This window comes from Anguilla anguilla, chromosome 19 (genome assembly GCF_013347855.1).
Source record: "Anguilla anguilla isolate fAngAng1 chromosome 19, fAngAng1.pri, whole genome shotgun sequence".
Classification (NCBI taxonomy): domain Eukaryota; kingdom Metazoa; phylum Chordata; class Actinopteri; order Anguilliformes; family Anguillidae; genus Anguilla; species Anguilla anguilla.
Genome location: NC_049219.1, coordinates 9257623 through 9276964, shown reverse-complemented (window position 1 = coordinate 9276964; position 19342 = coordinate 9257623). Strand labels below are relative to the sequence as shown.

The 19342-nt window shown below is 50.6% G+C and overlaps 1 protein-coding gene across 2 annotated transcripts in view; it reads right to left on the bottom strand.

Moving 5' to 3' along the window:
• The window catches only part of itpr2 (inositol 1,4,5-trisphosphate receptor, type 2), an 87089-nt gene that overhangs the window by 30201 nt on the left and 37546 nt on the right, over positions 1-19342 (bottom strand). For both annotated transcript variants that reach the window (XM_035402253.1, XM_035402254.1), the window contains 23 exons: positions 19115-19273; positions 18486-18658; positions 18009-18128; positions 16367-16549; positions 15716-15967; positions 12899-13046; positions 12461-12608; positions 11818-12011; positions 11107-11230; positions 10683-10740; positions 10134-10305; positions 7071-7238; positions 6475-6564; positions 6086-6211; positions 5831-5953; positions 5384-5584; positions 4254-4505; positions 3582-3707; positions 2903-3031; positions 2438-2558; positions 1646-1827; positions 1159-1301; positions 513-621 (listed from right to left, as the gene is read on the bottom strand). In XM_035402253.1, the coding sequence (XP_035258144.1) occupies positions 513-621; positions 1159-1301; positions 1646-1827; positions 2438-2558; positions 2903-3031; positions 3582-3707; positions 4254-4505; positions 5384-5584; positions 5831-5953; positions 6086-6211; positions 6475-6564; positions 7071-7238; positions 10134-10305; positions 10683-10740; positions 11107-11230; positions 11818-12011; positions 12461-12608; positions 12899-13046; positions 15716-15967; positions 16367-16549; positions 18009-18128; positions 18486-18658; positions 19115-19273 (3501 nt within the window). The remainder of the gene's footprint in view (positions 1-512; positions 622-1158; positions 1302-1645; positions 1828-2437; positions 2559-2902; positions 3032-3581; positions 3708-4253; positions 4506-5383; positions 5585-5830; positions 5954-6085; positions 6212-6474; positions 6565-7070; positions 7239-10133; positions 10306-10682; positions 10741-11106; positions 11231-11817; positions 12012-12460; positions 12609-12898; positions 13047-15715; positions 15968-16366; positions 16550-18008; positions 18129-18485; positions 18659-19114; positions 19274-19342) is intronic.

The following is a 19342-nucleotide window of genomic DNA, read 5'->3' as shown; positions in this document are numbered from 1 at the left end:
GAAATGGGAAAGGGTCCTTCCCAAACCGCTGCCACAAAGCTGGAAGCGCACAATTCTCTAGAACATCATTGTGTGCTGTAGCTTTAAGGTTTCCCTTCACTGGAACTAAGGGGCCCAGACCAAACCTCGAAAACAATTCTGATGTATGAGGACCACTGATCCCACAGAGGGACCTTAGAGCATCTCAAATGCCTGTTGAGATCAGAACGGGGTCACATATACATATTTGGTTTGGATTCAAATCCTTTTCTGTGCTCCATTGATCTTGCCTGGCGTAACTTGAGCCTGCCAATATGACCAGAAGGCGGGGCTTGCACTTTTTTGAGAGTATTTCATTGGTTCCAATACGCCAGACAAAGATCAGTAAAGCGTAGAAACATTGTATTTGAATCCAAAACGAATACGTACAATCTGGACAGGCATTTCCGCTCCGCTCGTCCGCGTGACCTGGGTCACGGTACGGACGGCGACGTGACAAACCCAGCGCTAACGTTTCCGCGCGCGGCGCTCACCGGCTCCTCGAAGGTCTCCTTCTTGTCCAGCATCTTGCACAGCGTCTGCAGGACTTTGATGCACAGCTTCTCCTCCTTGTCCATCAGCTTCTTGGTGTGTTTGATCAGCCTGGATGAGAGAGAGAGAGAGAGAGAGAGAGTAGAGTAGAGTCACGGCGCTTCCTTCACCCAGTGTCCCTGCCTTCAACAGAACTGAAACACTGCATCAACAACATTTCAATTCAGTCTTATTGAACTGAAATACCGCATCATCAACATTTCAATTCAGTCTTATTGAACTGAAATACTGCCTCAACAACATTTCAATTCAGCCTTATTGAACGGAAATACTGCATCAACAAAATTTAAATTCAGTCTTATTGATGAATCAAGGTTGTACTGTTTGTAAGGGCACTAGGAGAAACAGAGTGCACACTATACTGTGGGAAAGGGCACTAGGAGAGAGAGTGCACACTGTACTGTGGATAAGGGCACTAGGAGAGGGAGAGTGCACACTGTACTGTGGGTAAGGGCACTAGGAGAGACAGAGTGCACACTGTACTGTGGGTAAGGGCACTAGGAGAGGCAGAGTGCACACTACTGTGGGTAAGGGCACTAGGAGAGAGAGTGCACACTGCACTGTGGGTAAGGGCACTAGGACGCTCACTTGGACATGAAGGCTCCGCTCTCACAGCGGAACCGGGCCGCCTCGGGGAACAGGAGCTCCGGGCTGTGCAGAACGTCCACCAGCACCGAGAACTCGGCCTGCACTTTGGGATGGAACTGCTCCTCCAGACAGGAAACTACACCCTGAGAGCAGAGTGTACACTTAGATACACACTCACCACACTGCTCCACACACAGCACTACACCCTCAGAGCAGTGTACACTTAGATACACACTCACCACACTGCTCCACATACACACACTCACAGACACACACACACTCACACAGACACACACACACTCACACGCCCCCACACACACGCCCCCACTCACACAGACATGCCCCCGCCCCCCACACTCACACACACACCCCCCCACACGTCCCCACACACATATACACACACACACACCCACACACCCACCCGCCCACACACACACACACCCCCCCACACGTCCCCACACACATACACACACACACTCTCACACACCTGCTGTTTCTCGATGATGCTCTTGTAGTCGGGGGCCCCCAGCGGCTCCTTGCGGGGCCCGGCCCGGGCGGTCATGCGCCAGCCCTTGGCCGCCCGCTGCACCATGTTGGTGTGCGTCTTCAGGGACAGCGTGTTCACCTGGCTGTCCAGGTCCACCGGCACGGCCATGGCCCGGTTCTTCGCTGGAGAGCACAAGGGAGCGGCTAGCGCCTGGTTCGTTTCCCCTCCCCACCGGCTAGCGCCTGGTTTGTTTCCCCTCCCCCCCCCCCCCCCCCCACCGTGATGAAGCTGTTGCCTTATTCACCACTCAGGTATCACCCCCGCATAGAGCAAGATGTGGCCTGTGACTCAAACATGGATCAATGCTACCGGAAGGGAGTTCCATAATAGGTCAATTTCCTTCCATATTAACACAGGGAAGGGGCCTGCAAACAGAGCATGAGCCAACGTTTCTATGATAATGTGTAATAATAACAAGATTTATAAAAATTCCGGGAAGAAATTGATTGATGATGACTGTAGCGTGTGCATATCAAGGCCAGTCAGCAATAATTTCCAAGAAGATTCCATTAAAAAAAAAAAAAAAAAAACGGAATAATTTTTCATTTGAGTGGGACTAAAACTGTAAGTTTTCGATGACTAAAACCACTAAGTTGACAAAAACCAGACTAAAATATTCAAATGAGTAAAACTAAAAATTTACACCGTTTCAGATGTCAAATGTCTCCAGAGCGAATAGTATTCAGCTTTATTACTGAACACGACAACTTGCTCAAATTCAGTGTGACGCACCCACATCCGCAAGCGTCTTGATGCAGCCCTCGATGTTGGATTTCTGAGGCGAAGTGATCCAGGTGCAGTTGTAGATCCTGAAGGCAGACTGCAGAAGCTGGATGAAGATGGGCTGGTGGGTCTGTGGGTGGGGGAGGGAGAAGGGGGGGGGGGGGGGTACAGTCAAAATGCTGTGGAGTCTGTAAAACAGGAGTCACAGAGTGGGACAGAGGGGTCACAGTCTGGGAGAGAGGAGTCACAGTCTGGGAGAGAGGAGTCACAGTCTGGGACAGAGGGGTCACAGTCTGGGACAGAGGGGTCACAGTCTGGGACAGAGGGGTCACAGTCTGGAGGAGAGGAGTCACAGTCTGGGACAGTCGTCGTCACAGAGTGGGACAGAGGAGTCACAGTCTGGGACAGAGGAGTCACAATCAGGTACAGAGGAGTCAGTTTGGTACAGTCTGCTAATCATCACCATGACAGTACCTGCAGGCTGGAGTTGCTGACCGAGAACTGGGAGCTGAAGAACCCTTTGACGATGGCCATGACGGTCTCCGTCACGTATCTCTCCAGCGCGGTGTCCGCGTGCTTCCTGTCCGTAGTGCTGTTGCACACCTGGAGGGATTACACACATCTTTACACACCTGACAAACCTCTGCAAACCGCCAAGATGGATCCCCCAACCTTCAGAATAAGCTCTGACTACCCTGTTATTCACACTACGCGCCGTTAGCAGACGCTCTTATCCAGAGCAACGTGCGATACAGGAGAAGCACTAGGCCAATGCACCTGAATGAGATCAGCCACGGGGCTGAACCTGGGAAACAACATTCCCCAGATCAGCGAGCAAACAGGAAACATCACTAAAAAAAAAAAAAAAAGAACTAGCGCGTGCTAACTATGCTATGAACTAAAGTACAAATTCTACACAGACTACATCCACAGCAAAGCCCCACAAGAAACACAAAAACAAAAAAAATCTAATCAGAAACCGTAGAAATACCATTGATTTGAACCGACCCATTTATTGATTCAGTATGTACTGAAGTTAGCACGGAACTCAGCCAGCCAGAGCAATACAACATTGAAGAGAAAAAAAAAAAGCCCTGCTCAGGGGCAGTCGCTAAGGAGACGCTAACTCCACAGGCTGGGAGGGGGCGCTCACCCGGGACATGTCCATGAGGAAGTTCTCAAAGAGCTTCCAGATGTGGTTGCTGGTGTAGATCTCCTTCATCTCCACCTCCGTGTCCACGTAGCAGTGGTTCACGAAGTTGACGTACGCGGTCTTCACCTGGGGAACGGACGATGCCCAGAGTTAACTCGTTTGCCGGTAGGCAGGGGTGGACCGAACCACAGGTAGAACTTTCCCACAACGTTTCATGTGGTTTGCCCTGTTCGCACATAGGTCTTCCATAGGGGGAAAAAAACATCTGTGTCAAGTCTGTTCACGCATGACATGACCATTCCGGATAGATTAGGTAAGGCGGGACGCTATGTATGATGTCAAGTGCCAATTTTCTCGTAATGTCACTACAACACATTTTCTCTACAGGCAACGCGTTGGATTCACAAAGACGCGAGGGAGGTGTTAGAAGAACCTTGGACGAAATGACGAAAAAGTGAAGAGAAGCAGAGATGAATCCAATGCAGCAAGGCTCCATAGACACTTATATGCAGCTAAAGACTACAGCATTGCTTACAGTGGTGGCTGCTGAGCTGTAAATTGAGGAGGCTGAAAGTGTCCTCTTCAAGTGACTACTGGTCTCGAGCCACTGACTAACAGGAGTAATTCAGGTACATTCTTCGCCTGTCCTCGCGCGGCGGAGTCGGCGTTTACCTCGGGTATGCAGTCGTCGTGGGTGACCACCTTGACGATGTCGTCGAGGGGCAGCAGCGAGTTGCACTTGAGCTCGGTGTAGACGTTCTTGCCCTCGGTGCAGGCAGCGAGCAGCTCCACCAGCGTGTTGTGGTAGGCCAGCGGGCCGTTGGCGTCGGCCCGCTCCCGCTCCGAGCTCATCATCTGCAGGAGCAGCGGGAAGGAGGCCCGGTCGTTGTAGAAGACCAGCACCTCCTCGCCCGCGGTCACCAGCTGGGGGACGGGAGCCGCAAAACAAACGCCGTCAGGTGCGGTCAGGAGCCGGTAGGTGTGGTCAGGAGTCATTAGGTGTGGTCAGGTGCAGTCAGGAGCCGGTAGGTATGGTCAGGTTCGGTCAGTAGTCATTAGGTGTGGTCAGTTGCGGTCAGGAGTCATTAGGTGTGGTCAGGTACAGTTGGGAGTCATCAGGTGTGGCCAGGTGCGGTCAGGTGTCATTTCATTTCATGTCATTTCACACAGATGCAAAACTTTTTTCAAGCCTGGTAGATTTCACCGTATAATAACATTTCACACTTCCTTTAACCGGGGGCAAATCAGCAGTCTGGATATCCTCATAGCCATAGCCATCTCCAGAGTTCTCACTTCTCAAGAAGTTGGCGGTACTCCTGATCAGCACCCGGGTTAAAGTAATGTTGGCTCTACCCCAACCCCAGGTGTGAAATGAGGCTTAGCCCGGGGGTGTAAACATTCCAGCACCTTCTCACCCCAGGGCTCAACACTGCGAAATTGATCACTGAGACTGAAAATCATTGCTTTTCATAAAATCGCAGAGTCAGCTCCTTTCTTGTATAGGAAACACTGATGCAAAGGCAAGGTCATCAGGCCAATCCTTTCCCATACAGACAGGAGGATGGAGCGCTGTAACTTCCAGTACACTGAAAACTCACAAGGTCCTCAAATGTGATAAAAATACACACATTCACACATGCACGCACGCACGCACGCACGCACACACACACACACACACACACAGACACGTACACACACACGCATACATAATTAAGAATCATGAAGTTGTTCAGGAATAGAAGCCCCCACCCCCCCCCCCCCCCCCGCTCCCCCCGCCTGTTGCCACGACAACGACCTCTCACCTCGGTCATGACCTTGTCCTGGCACTTCTTCACGTACTTGCCGTCGGCCTTGACGACGGTCTGCAGGAAGCGCAGGTACTGCACGTGGCGGCCGTGCGTCTCGATGCAGTGCGCGAAGTGGTGCACCACGCGGTCGCTGATCTCGTTGCACAGGTGGTAGTTGTTCATGAAGATGTAGCGCATGGTCTCGGCCTCCAGGAGCTGGGGCGGGGTTGTAGGGTTTTAGTTTCATTGAGCATGGTTCACGTTTTTAACATAACCTAACATAATGTAACAAAAGGTCGCCATTTTCCTACTGCTACAGTGTGGACCCAGCGCTCAGCTTACCAACAACGTAACCCTACGCACCCCTGGTGTGGGGAAGAGGAGAGGTCTACACACCCCTGGTATGAGGAAGAGGAGAGGTGTAAGCACCCCTGGTGTGAGGAAGAGGAGAGGTGTACGCACCCCTGGTGTGAGGAAGAGGTTGAGGTGCTTGTGGAGGAGAACTTGGTTCTGGGGGTTTCCTCTACAGAAGCTCTGCAGGAAACCGTGAGCCAGGTTCATGATCTCGTTCATCTTCTGGTCAGTCTGTGGGGAAGCGCACAGTGGGCTAGCACCAGCACGGCTATCACCTAGCAGAGCTAGTACCAACACAGCAATCACCCAGAATGGCTAGTATTAGCACAGCTATCATCCAGCAGGGCTAGCATTAGTAGTTACCTTCTCATAGGGGATCTGCAGCAGGTCCAGCACCACAGTGTGGGCCCCCATGTTCTTCAGGAGCCTCTGCTGCTGCACCCGGCTCTTCTTACTGGGATAGCACAGCTTGCTGAGCCGCAGCAGGATCTGAAAAGCAGTGTTTTGTACCAGGAAATGCGAGGAGAACATCAAGCCGTGCAAGGAGGCCAGACACCGCAGGTCAGCGAAAAGAGGACTCCATCATTCAAAAAGTTGTGAATTTTCCAAAGCATGTAATAATCTTAATTTGAATTTTAGTCAGTCAGCGAAATGAATGGACCAGTGAATCTGTGTTATCTTGCTTGCCAAGTACTGCTAACGGAAGCCAGTGACTGACAGGTGTTCGAACGGGCGCCACGGCAGCTGCTCACCTCCTTGACGATGTTGTAGTTGTTCGCTTTGTCGCTGTCGATCTGAGGCTTGATGTTCCCGTCCTGCACTGGACTCAGGATCCCAGTTTCCTGTCAATTTGAAGGACAAACAGCAGGAATGCAGGCACTCTGGGTAATGTGTTCGGAATACAGGCACTCTGGGTAATGTGTTCGGAATACAGGCACTCTGGGTAATGTGTTCGGAATACAGGCACTCTGGGTAATGTGTTCGGAATACAGGCACTCTGGGTAATGTGTTCGGAATACAGGCTCCCAGTTTAATGTGTTCGGAATACAGGCTCCCCCTTTAATGTGTGGTATAGTCTGTTATACATGCACCCACACTAAGGAAGCAATTGAACACGCCTGTGACTGATCAGACCTGAAATGGGGGGGGGGGGGGGTGTCTTTATAAAAAGTGCTGTACCCTTAAATAAAAGCTGAGAATCTGCTCCTTAACCACAAGTGAATTCTAAAATTGTGGAGTCTCAAGCATTATGGAGCTCACAAGTGTACATACACACACACTCTCTTTCTAACAGAACAGAGCCCTGTGAACCTGACAGCATCACGGGGATGGCCTGCAGGGGGCGCACCTCGGCGTTCTGCTCCTTGCCCTGGCTGTCCCCCAGCTCCACGCTGCCGTAGCCGCCGCTCTTCTCCACCCAGAGCTCCGACTTCTCCACCGTCAGCCGCAGCTGGTCCAGGTCGGTCTTGATCTGCTTGTAGTTCTCCACGTCCTGCTCCGACACCAGCAGCTGGACCTGCGGCGGGCGAGACACAGCGGCATCAGGCCACAGCACTGTGCTCATCGCGCTAACCTGGCCTCCGTCGGAGGACTGCTCCCCTCAAACTCGGTCCTGGGGGACCCCCCTTGTGTAACGTTGGTGTCTGGTACAGCCAACCTCCTGCTCAATTAAGGTTGTTAAGCTACATGTGTTTAAATTCTTTCAGAATTTTTTTTTTCCCCTTAGACTTATGTTTTATGATTTGGCTCGTTACCGTTTGCTCTGCTGACGACTTCCCTCATCATTATCTACACAGATTGGCCAGTTTCAGTGGCCAAGCATCCACATTTTCACCAATTATGAGCCTAATTGATTCAGACAAGATCAGTAGAGCGTAGAAAAGTATTTGAATCCACAACAAGTACGTATTTGACCCAGGGTCTGGTCTGCTGCTGCTCGGCACGCAGAAGGTCTTGTGAACGCTTAAACCGGAAAGGATCCAAGAACGGCCGGTTTTACATTTGCCCCGCCCCCAGGAAGATCTATGAAAAAAGAAGGAGGCGGCGCGGGGCGCTAAGGACAGCCGGCCCTTGGTGTCTCGGTCTCGTCCCGAGCGTGCCGTCTCGCCCAATCCACCTGACGGGGCTACCCCGTTGACAAGGGTGACCATTGTACGTCTGTTGCTATGGGAACAGTGAAATAATAGCAAAGGCTGTATGCAACCACCTACACTTGCCATTAGGCTGTTATACTCCAATTACGAGCAAAATGGCTGCTAGTTAAATGGGGCCTCAGAGTGCTTTTCGACACACGTGTACATGTGAGGGTGCGTGCCTGTGTGTGTGTGTGTGTGTGTGTGTGTGTGTGGCAGCTACGCAGGTGAGTCACGTTTTGTTGAATGCCAATTAGCAGTATGTGTCAGTTATAAAAGAGATGCAACAATCTACTTTGATGCACAGGTTTCCAAACCAACATGAGAAACTCCAATAAGGGTTTCAGTAATTTCAATTTGTATTTTTTTTAATTTTTTTTAATCATCACTGGTCGGAGGGTTGCCGGTTCGATCCCCCGCCCTGGGCGTGTCGAAGTGTCCCTGAGCAAGACACCTAACCCCTAATTCCTCCCAACGAGGCGATCGGTACCTTGCATGGCAGCCTTTCACCGTTGGTGTGTGTGTGTGTGTGAATGGGTGAATGAGAGGCATCAATTGTAAAGCGCTTTGGCTAAAAGCACTATATAAATGCAGTCCATTTACCATTTACCATTTGGTCCGCCTGCACCCGCACAGTGACTACTGCAGGCGAAGCGTTCCCCCTGGGTCACATGGGCCTTCTGCTCCTGCTTGGTGGTACTGCCGTTTCTGAGACTAACGCTGATATTGACCGCTTTTGCTAGCCGCTCTGGGTAAAAGCACTCGGAAAGTGACTGCGTAACAGCTACATAGTTACAACCCTAAGCTTACAGTCATTTAAGAGATTACAGGGAGGTAGGGAGGGATGGGGAGAGGTGCAGCCTGAAGAGGTGAGTCTTCAGTCGTCGCTTGAAATGGGTCAGTGTCTCAGACACGCCCGAACGGCGCCGATAGCGGACCCCCCCCAGTCACGGCCCACAAAGGAATCCCGCCGGCCATTTAATGGAAAAACCCAGTTCTCCCAAAGTTTCATTTGGTCATTATTTCAGACACGAAGGCCTCACAGAAAAAAAGCCAACCAATTAATGTCTCCGGGTAGGTTCCACAAAGCTGCTTATCTGACACTGCTTTCCTGGGATAAATTCACCACTTACAACGGCACTCATTACAGGGTTTCAAAAACCGAACCAAACATTAAAAAAAAATTCTCTGGGGGCGGGGGGGGTGAGGGTGGGGGGGTGAGGGTGCGGAGGAAGAGAAAGAAAGAAAAAAAAAAAACTTCAAACTTCACTTTAAGATCAAATGAAACAAAAAGCTGATTGCACAACTTTGATTTTCAGCATGTGAAAACCAATTGGAATTGCCAACGAGAAGCTGCAAACAACTTTTAAACTGACAGAGAGGAACCGCCTCTGATTTTCAATCATGCCGCACGGCCTGCTAAATACATTGACCACGCAATGCTGCTGCTGCAACTTAGCAGTTGCTGCTGGGACTTCCTGGATTGATCCAGGCCCGAACAAGGTTTTGCACACCTAATATTACCTACAAATAATGTTCCCAAAACACCCTGCTTGCAAAATGTCGGATGCAGGAATAACGAAGATGCAGAGGTGGATGCATAGAATAAAAACTATAGTTTCTTAGAATGATTTTTGACTCGCTGAAAATTCAGGCCATAGAAGCTAGGATAAGCTTCAGCTATTATCACCATATCAGCATCATTCCTGTACTCTATATGATTACACGTGGGTAAAACAACTATATGGGTATTAGGACCATACCACTTTGAGGATCATATGCTCGAAGGAACATACGTTAGACCTATAACATGATCTATGCGGGGTCTATGAAGGGCCCCTTGAAGGTCTATAGGGGTTTTTGGAACTTACCTGTTAGATAGTTTTTTGGGGCATTAGGAATCCCTATAGGGGTATTGGGTATGTACCTGTATGACACCCGATATGGGCAATAGGAATGTACCTGTTTGAAGGTCTATAAAGTGCATTGAAACCGCAACTGTTTGGAGGTCTATATGAGCATTGAGGCTGTACCCGTTCAAAGGTTTATATGCGCATTGAGACTGTACCTGCTTGAAGGTCTATAGGTGCATTGTGGCTGTACCCGTTCAAAGGTTTATATGCACATTGAGACTGTACCTGCTTGAAGGTCTATAGGAGCATTGAGGCTGCACCCTGTTTGAAGGTCTATAGGAGCATTGAGACTGTACCCGTTCAAAGGTCTATAGGAGCATTGAGACTGTACCTGTTTGAAGGTCTATAGGAGCACTGAGACTGTACCTGTTTGAAGGCCTGCAGCACCTCGGCTCTCTGGCTGAAGTGCTTGAAAAGCAGCTGGAGAGAGCCAGACACCAGCGGCGGGTAGTCCTGCATGATGAGGTGGATCAGCACCCTCAGAAAGGTCCGGCCTCCCTCATCGTCCAGCTCCACCGCGCTTTTCTCCGTGCTGCACCTGACCGCCGCAGAACGCAGGGTTAGCACGGAGCCTCAGCGCACCTGCGCTGCAGAGCGCTAACGAGCTAACAAACACCTGCATCAACTCAGCACATCCGCACTGCAGAGCGCTAACGAGCTAACAAACACCTGCATCAACTCGGCACATCCGCACTGCAGAGCGCTAACGAGCTAACAAACACCTGCATCAACTCAGCACATCCGCGCCGCAGAGCGCTAACGAGCTAACAAACACCTGCATCAACTCAGCACATCCGCACTGCAGAGCGCTAACGAGCTAACAAACACCTGCATCAACTCGGCACATCCGCACTGCAGAGCGCTAACGCGCTAACAAACACCTGCATCAACGCAACACAGCTGTGCAAAACTTACCTTCCAGCGAACATGGTCTCAGCTTGGGCTGCAATCAAGTCTATATCAGGATCGGGAGCTGCACAGGCAAGGAGGATAAATTAGTAAATAACAATGATTTTTTTTTAAAGCCCAGGTTTAAATATGAAATATGAATTACAACTGAAAACAAAGCCAGAAATTTAAGTGAACAAAGTGCTGTTAAAACACAAATATGACTTATTGTACTTGAGCGTTGAGCCATTTCTACTCAAGTAAAGCAGTACACAGCAAGCAGTTCTGGTATACGTGGCACAAACCACTTCACGAAATACACCACTGCAGGGCGCTCCACGCCCCGCCACGTAGCCTGGAGTTGGGTATTCCACACCACCGCAGAGCTCGGAGTGGGGCATATCTGCAGACGACAGGCCGACGGACCGGGCAGCGTGAAAGGACGCCTCACCTGACTGCCCCGAAATGTCATTGACGGACAGCGAGCTGTCAGAGAGGGTGCTGTCTCCAAACTCTTTCTTGTAGATGGACAGCAGGTAGGTGATCCTGTAGTCCAGCCTCACGCTGTGAATGAACTGTGGGGGGGGGGGGAACGCCGGCGTTAGGACACGGCTAGCGCCTGCTGTACGAAACGTCACGCGTTCACAAGAGCCGTTAGCCACATGAGCGCAGCCCTAACTGAGCAATCCTTACATCTGAGCCTTCATGATGTTTATATACGTATGTTCATCGCATTTACATTATTTTTTTTCATGCTACATCCCCCTATTTTTCTCCTCCCACTTTAGAATGGCCAATCGCCAAATGTACAGTATCCACGCCCAACACTGCACTTTTCTCCATTGATCCAGGAGAGGGCAGACATAGGCAAGGGCTCTCCTCCAACCCAATATGAGAGTGAAGAACACCCCCGCCCCCCTACCCGCTCCCCAACTCCCCGCCCCCCAACAAACCGTATCTCACCGAACTGAATATTATAATTAGCGCCGATGAGCTCTGAAACAGACACCCATGTTGCAGTGACTCTCCTTTCCCAATGAAAATTTCAAATGGTCGACAGCAGGGAGAGTGGCCGATTTTGCCGAAGACTACAAGCTTCAGGGATTCGGCGAGTTTAAAGGGCCCCCCCCGTGGCCGGACGGGAGCGGGGCGCGCTCCTGACCTGCAGGATCTCGATGATCTTCAGCTTGGTGTTCATGACGGTCACGTCCTCGCAGTCGGGGGGGCCGGGGGCCTTGGCGTGGCGCGGGGCCGGCTGGCCCTCGGGCAGGAGGTGGGGCAGCACCGAGCCCCGGCTCAGCACCATCTGGCTCATCATCTCCCCCACGCCGTGGATGGTGCGCATCACGTTGTTCCCTGGCGGCCAATCGATTGTCAGTATTCGCGGTAGTCACAACGACAAAAAAGAGAATATCTGAGACGCATCACTAGTCTCCATAGCCACCGTACTTTAGATCATATATGAAGCACATCACTAGTCTCCATAGCCACCGTACTTTAGATCATATATGAAGCACACTACTCGTCTCCATAGCCACCGTACTCTAGATCATATATGAAGCACACTACTCGTCTCCATAGCCACTGTACTCTAGATCATATATGAAGCACACTACTCGTCTCCATAGCCACTGTACTCTAGATCATATATGAAGCACACTACTCGTCTCCATAGCCACTGTACTCTAGATCATATATGAAGCACACTACTCGTCTCCATAGCCACTGTACTCTAGATCATATATGAAGCACATCACTAGTCTCTCTCGCCGTCTGTGCACCGGTGGAGAACTGAAGCCGCTCACCCGACTCGGGGCCCTTGCTGATCTTGTCCATGAAGTTGGGCATGTGCTGCACGATGTCCAGGATGGCCAGCAGGGTGCGCGTGAGCCGCAGGAGCTCGCTGAAGCTGTAGAACCCAAAGTAGACCAGGTTACGCGCCAAGCGAACCACCTGCGGAGGGAGAGAGGAGAGACCACCCGGACGGTGAAGCGTCAGTCACGCCATTTCACCCCATTTCATTAAAGCTCCCTGGGCTGGTAGGACCCTGCCATTGTACCCTTGAGCAAGGTACTTGGCCTGCATTGCTTCAGCATGTATCCAGCTGTATAAATGGATGCAGTGTAAATGCTGTGTAAAAGTTGTGCAAGTCACTCTGGATAAGAGCGTCTGCTAAATGCCTGTAACGTAGTGTAAAATTAAAGCTGCCGTGTTTGAGGCCTGAGTGCTCTAGCGCTCCTTACCTCCAGGGTGAGCTCGTTCTTGTCCTTGTCTCCGAAGGGGAAAGGCTGACTGACGACGTCTTTGAGGTACTCTTCCACAAACTCCATCGTGGGGGCAAACTTATCTTTCATGGTGTCGCGCGTGGAGTCCGTGCACTCGTAGTGGTACCTGCGGGCCAAAGAGAGTGAAAAGACTCGGTTCAGTTCAATTCAGATCAAATCAACCAAATCAAATCGACTCAACGCGTGTTCCCAACAAGGTATGGACTCCTCAAAAGGGAAAATAATGAGTATGCTGTGGGAAATTACAAAACAAGACCCAACATAAAATACGGAGATGACGTTTAGACAGGACATACCTTAAGGAGAAAAAAAATAAAGCCTTCACAAAACGGGCCCTAACATGGCAACCCAAATGGAACAGAAACAGAACAGAGAAAGACCCAAGACCGCCTGCAGGTGTGACACAGAGCTAGTTACGAAATATGGGGGGGAACTGCCATGGCAACAACGAGAGTGAATGGCAGAGGACGGAACAGGATGGAACCGATACATCTATAGCCTATGTTCCGGAAGGAACTGAAAGGTCTGCGTGCGTCAAGTAAGGAGCCTCTCTCGCTTGGCTACAGTAAATGTACGCTGCCAATCAACACCAATGAATGTAGCCTTTACAAGGACTGGCCTTCACGCAGAGAGAAGCTCTCTCCAGTGAACACTACTGTTCTAAAAAAAAGCTCTCTACTGAACACTACTGCCCAGTGCTCACAGAGAGGAGAGAGAGAGAAAAGAGAGAACAGAGAGAAGCAGTGATGCAGTGTTGTCGAGGGTTAGCAGTGACGCAGTGTTGTCAAGGGTTAGCAGTGACGCAGTGTTGCCGAGGGTTAGCAGTGACGCAGTGTTGCCGAGGGTTAGCAGTGATGCAGTGTTGCCGAGGGTTAGCAGGGATGCACTGTTGCCGAGGGTTAGCAGTGATGCACTGTTGCCGAGGGTTAGCAGGGATGCAGTGTTGCCGAGGGTTAGCAGGGATGCACTGTTGCCGAGGGTTAGCAGGGATGCACTGTTGCCGAGGGTTAGCAGGGATGCACTGTTGCCGAGGGTTAGCAGGGATGCACTGTAGCCGAGGGTTAGCAGTGACGCGGTGTAGCCGAGGGTTAGCGGTGACCGGGTTTGACCGCTTCCTCGGTGTCCTCTCCCAGGACTTCTCTCTCAAGTCACTGCCGCTTAATCAGCGACACAACACCACCGACCGTCATCCTGACAGTCTCAAACCCCCTCAGAGAGCCGCCAGGAAGCTGTGAGCGTGACTAATTCAGCCGGCACAGAGGTGTCTCAAAGCAGGCCTGCACTCTTGGCAGGCACATCAGATCATTTCCTAAAATATCCCAATGCGAAGGAGAGACGGGGCCACGTGAAGGGGTTTAATGACTGAATCAGAAAGCCTTGGTGCGTCACCTCATTCTCACTGACCACACCAACAGGCAGGGGGTTGCGCTGCTGTTAAGGTATTATTTCAGTGTGTGGATGGGCCCTGTTGATTCGCCCCGTAGCCTAGCCCAGTGCCCGCCAAGTCACGTCGCCAACGCACGCCACCCCGTCTATTTGGTTTTCTGTTCACTTGTTTACTTATTAGCCACAAGTCCTGTAGGAGCGCGTGCTTGGGTTCAGCACTCCTAGGCGCAGTGCCAACGTAGCCTTGGGCCAAAGATCAAAATGTACCTTAGAAAATAAATCAGAGGTAATAACAACTACAGGCAAATCAGCACGGTGAAGACAGGATTAACTTAAAGAGAGAGAGAATAACGGTACAACTGTAGTGTGAATGGCATTAACTCACAATATGTCAAAACTCACAACATGTCAAAACTCACAATAAGTGAGACAGCTCTTATTCACGTGTTTGCTAAAGCCAAAATGGAGGGGATGAAGTTTCACAGGGCCTTAATTTTAACACAGTTTTCCCGAATAATCGGTAAACGCTCGTTTTCGAAACCGCAAAATAGCTGCCGTTCATGACTCAGCTGCTATTTGGCGGCTGAGGTGAGTTTGGCTCCCTCTAGTAAAGCGCTATGAGACCACGAAATAAAAAAAATGTAAATGTACACAAATGCAATTCATTATTATTGCTAAGAGCTTTAGACAGCCGAGAGCAGGAGAGAATGTTCCAGAATAAAGCCAAATTACTCTGGGCCCCACAGCCACTTAGGGTCTGAAATATTATGTCCCAATAAATCATGAAAAATCAGGAAGAACCGCAAACTACTGACAGCCTCCAGAGCAACTGCGCTCAGAACTAGGGCCTTCAACTAAAGAAAATCTTGGTTGACTAACTAGCAGTTTTGTTTTTTGTTTTTTTGACTAAGAGTGGGTTAATCGAAAGAGAAAAATAAATGAACACAAATGCAAGTAAAAAAAAAAAAAAAAAAAAAAAAAAAATGATAAACAGCAAGACAATAGTTTTTTTTTAGACCTGCAAAAAATAATAATTACAAAACTCCAAACATAGCCATAGGCTGTTCTATAGACCACGCCCAGCAATTACGTTCAATTACCCAGAATTGCAGGCTGCGTGCCTTAGCTCGCACACAAGTAAATAAACAAATGAATCAAGTCATAATGGAAAAACAAAACAGGAACTGTTCAACTAAAAGAGTCTCAACATCCCCGCTAAACAACCCCATGACCGGCTTGGGGAAGTCAGCCCCCTTCAGAACGTTCTGGAAAGGAGGAGGAAAGTCCCCGTGCCCGTGCCCGTGCCCGTGGCCGGGGGCGAGCCGGAGCTGGGGCGGGCGGATGGGGCCGGGGTGGGGTGGGGTGGGGTGGGGGTGGGGGCTCACTCACTCGTGGATGGAGATTTTGGAGGGGATCTCGGTCCACAGGCGGGCGTAGCGGCAGGGCACCACGGCCTCCTGGGGGTCGCGGTCCACGTGCATGTGCAGCATGAGGCGGCAGAAGGAGGCGCGCAGGTTGTACGGCAGGCAGTCGTCGAACATGCAGCGCAGGATCAGCTCCACGGGCAGCTGCCCCGACACCTGGTTTATGGCCAGGTACTGCCGGTCCAGGCACATCCGCGCAAACAGGTTCAGCTGGTACCTGCGGAGGGCGGGGCCGGGGAGTGGGCGCGTGTGAGAGAGAGAGAGAGAGGGAGGACAAGAGAGAGTGAGTGAGTGAGAGAGAGAGAGTGATAGAGGACAAGAACGTGAGTGAGATGGAGGACAAGAGTGGGTGAGAGATTGATGACAAAAGAGTGAGTGAGAGAGAGAGAACAGAGAGTGAGTGAGCGAGAGAGAGAGAACAGAGAGTGAGGGAGAGACAGAGGAGAACAGAGAGTGAGTGAGAGACAGGTCAAGAGCATGATTGACAGAGAGAGGACAACAGAGTGAGCGAAAGATTGAGTGAGAGATAGACGACAACAGATAGTGAGTAGGATACGGAGGACAGCAGGAGGACTCATCACTGGTCAGACCCAAGCAGAAGGGCGCGGCCTTGCACCTGTAGTAGGTGATTATGTCCACGTCCAGCTTGTGGTTGCCCTTGGCGTCCTGGGCCAGGTGGCGGATGGACTTCCCGTGGGGCTCCTTGTTGCTGTCGATCCAGTAAAGCCACACCTCTTCCTCCTCCGCCTCGTCGTGCAGCAGCGACGTTTCCAGAGCGTTCTCTGTGAGGGGAATCAGCCTGAGAGAAGAACAGCAACGGGGCCAGTTAGAATTCACAGATATATCCGCCAGGTCTTCTCTGAATATTTATAGGCATACTATGCAGGATATCTTTATTTGAAAATAGTATAAAATAACTACGCACTTTAGCCTGATTTGAGCACCTTTAACCCGTATGTCATTCTAAGAGTGTGCGTACAACCCAGAGCAGCTCTTTTTTAGTCCATGTTCCAGATTTGGGAGAGTTCCGAGTTTTACTCAGTGAAGTTATGCAGCTAACTCAGTAATCCTGCTTCGTGAAACAGGCCTAGAATAGCTAAACACCAAACAAGGAAAAACACCTGAACTACAGAATAGCTACCATACAATGTTCCCACAGACCTTTAAGTATATTTTCTCCAAATCTGATTTGATAAGTGCATTTACTATTTGACTGTCAAGTGTTTTTACTGTTTGACTGATAAGTGTATTTAAATATTACTGGGCTGTATTGATGCGCAATAATATGCAAATAATGCAAAAACAAAGGCAAGAGAGCTAGGGGAGAGAGAAATAATTGGGGAACTGGGATAAAGAGAGAGGGAAATACAGGGAGAGAGGGAGAGAGAGGGATGAAATACAGAGGGAGAGAGGGATGAAATACAGGGGGAGAGAGAGGGTGAGAGGGATGAAGTACAGAGAGAGAGAGGGATGAAGTACAGGGAGAGAGGGGTAAAAACCTAGAAGACGTGGGGACGTTTCGTCGTGGCGAGCCTGTGCCCCACACTCCGCACCCCGCGCCTGGCCTCCGGGCCCAGCTTCTGAAAAGCAGACGGGTCTGCGGCGCTGCCCTACTTAATAATTCAGGCAGAGAGGGGGGGGGGGGGGGGGGGCACCTCGCCCACAGTTGCTCACGGACAGTGCATCGGCAGTCAGGAGGCGGGAGAGAGGAGGCGGTGGCGGCGGCGGCGGGCGCGCAGCGGTACCGTCTGAATACCAACGCCGGCCTCCCGCTGCACTGGAGTGGCTGTGAACCGCTAACGCCCGTGAACCGCTAACCGCGAGCGTGACCGAGGTTTTTAAAGTCATTAACCAAGTGAACCACAAATACATTTTTCAGGTTGACTTCTGCCAGTAGAAGAGCATAACGTGGGTTCCTCCAGGATATCAGAAAGTATTTCCATACATGGAAATTTTTTTAACAGGTTCCCAGGTCATGCAGTAGAGACAGAGATCCATGGGGGTTTTTACAGTAAGTCAATGCCATGCAGTGCTCGACAGGCTCTAATTTGTCAGTAAACAAGGCGTGCAGACTGCTGCTCCAGTGGCCTGTTCATATCATATGTGCTCTTATGTTCCTATTCAGGTGAGCTATGATAAAATGTCTACCTCACCACTGCCAAAGGTAAATGCGTTGTGCCTCACACACTGCAGAAGACAATCTGATCCAGATAAAGCCGTTCCTCTCTTAAAAGTGGATTGGACTGGGGGAGACTCACTTGGTCTGGATGAGGATGTCTGCGTTGATCGGGTTCAGCATGAACTTGCAGATGAGCTCCTGGGTAATGGGGATGGCCGTCAGATTGGACACGCAGAGGTCTGACAGGTAGTCCAGGAACCTGTGACGACACGCGCACACGCAAACGAGTGAACTCCCTCCCGACCAATCAGAGCACAGGGTGTTTCTCACTTCCAAAGGCCTAGGCCGATATAATGTGAAAATAAAGCATTTGGGGGTACAGGAGGGGTGTTAAGTTTCTGGCGCTATACTACTGTATAGACCATCTGTACCACGATACTGTCCTAGGTCACATGCCTCTCAATTAACACTCAGAATTTTCAACCAATTGGAATGTTGGTGGAGCAGACCACCTGACCATTCTATCATCTCTGTGGCTTCGCGGCGTTAATAAAACCTCCTTGCTGAAGCACCAGCAGGGGGCAGTGTGGCTCCCGCGCCCTTTCCCCCCGCTGACCTGGGTTCGCGGTTGCGGCGCAGCAGGCTGATGAAGGTCTCGATCTCCCGGGCGGTGATGTGCTTCTCCAGAAGCTTCCGGTTGTTGTGCAGCAGCGCGGTGATGGTGTCCTCCGCCAGGATCTCGTACCCGATCTGGGACTGCATGATGGAGAACTTCTTGGCGATGTACTCCTGCCGGGGGTGAAGGCGGACGTCAAACCCCCCTGCTTGCCTCAACGCAGAGTCTAGGCTCTCACGCTCACTCGCCCTCAGTTCAATTCAATTTGCTTTACTGGCATGACAAATTTGGACAGTTGAATCGCCAAAGCTTGCTGAATTAGAAAAAGGAACATGGCAACATGAAAAAATGCAATAATAATAATAAATGTGGATAATACTAAGCATTAGAAAGGTATTTGTGCGTGTGCGTGAGTATTTACTGATTCACTAACTCACTGACTCACTGACTGACTGACTCATTCACTCATTCTGACTCACTCACTGACTCATTCACTCATTCTGACTCACTCACTCCCTGACTCATTCATTCTGACTCACTCACTGACTGACTCATTCACTCACTCATTCTGACTGACTGACTGACTGACTCATTCACTCGCTTGCTTGCTGGCTCAGTGTGCAACCTGCCTGGTTCTTCCTGTAGTCCTGCTGGGAGTGCCGCAGGACTCTGTAGCACAGCCGGAGCAGGTACTTGAAGGGGGCGTAGCGCTGGTCCCCCAAATCCTCCAGCTTCAGCATGGGACCCTCGCCCAGGTCGGTGAACGGGGCTTTCAGGATCCCAAAAATCTGAGGGGGGCACAAAACAGGGGCCATTTTACTGCACCAATCAACAAATCATCAAGCAGCAAATGAAAA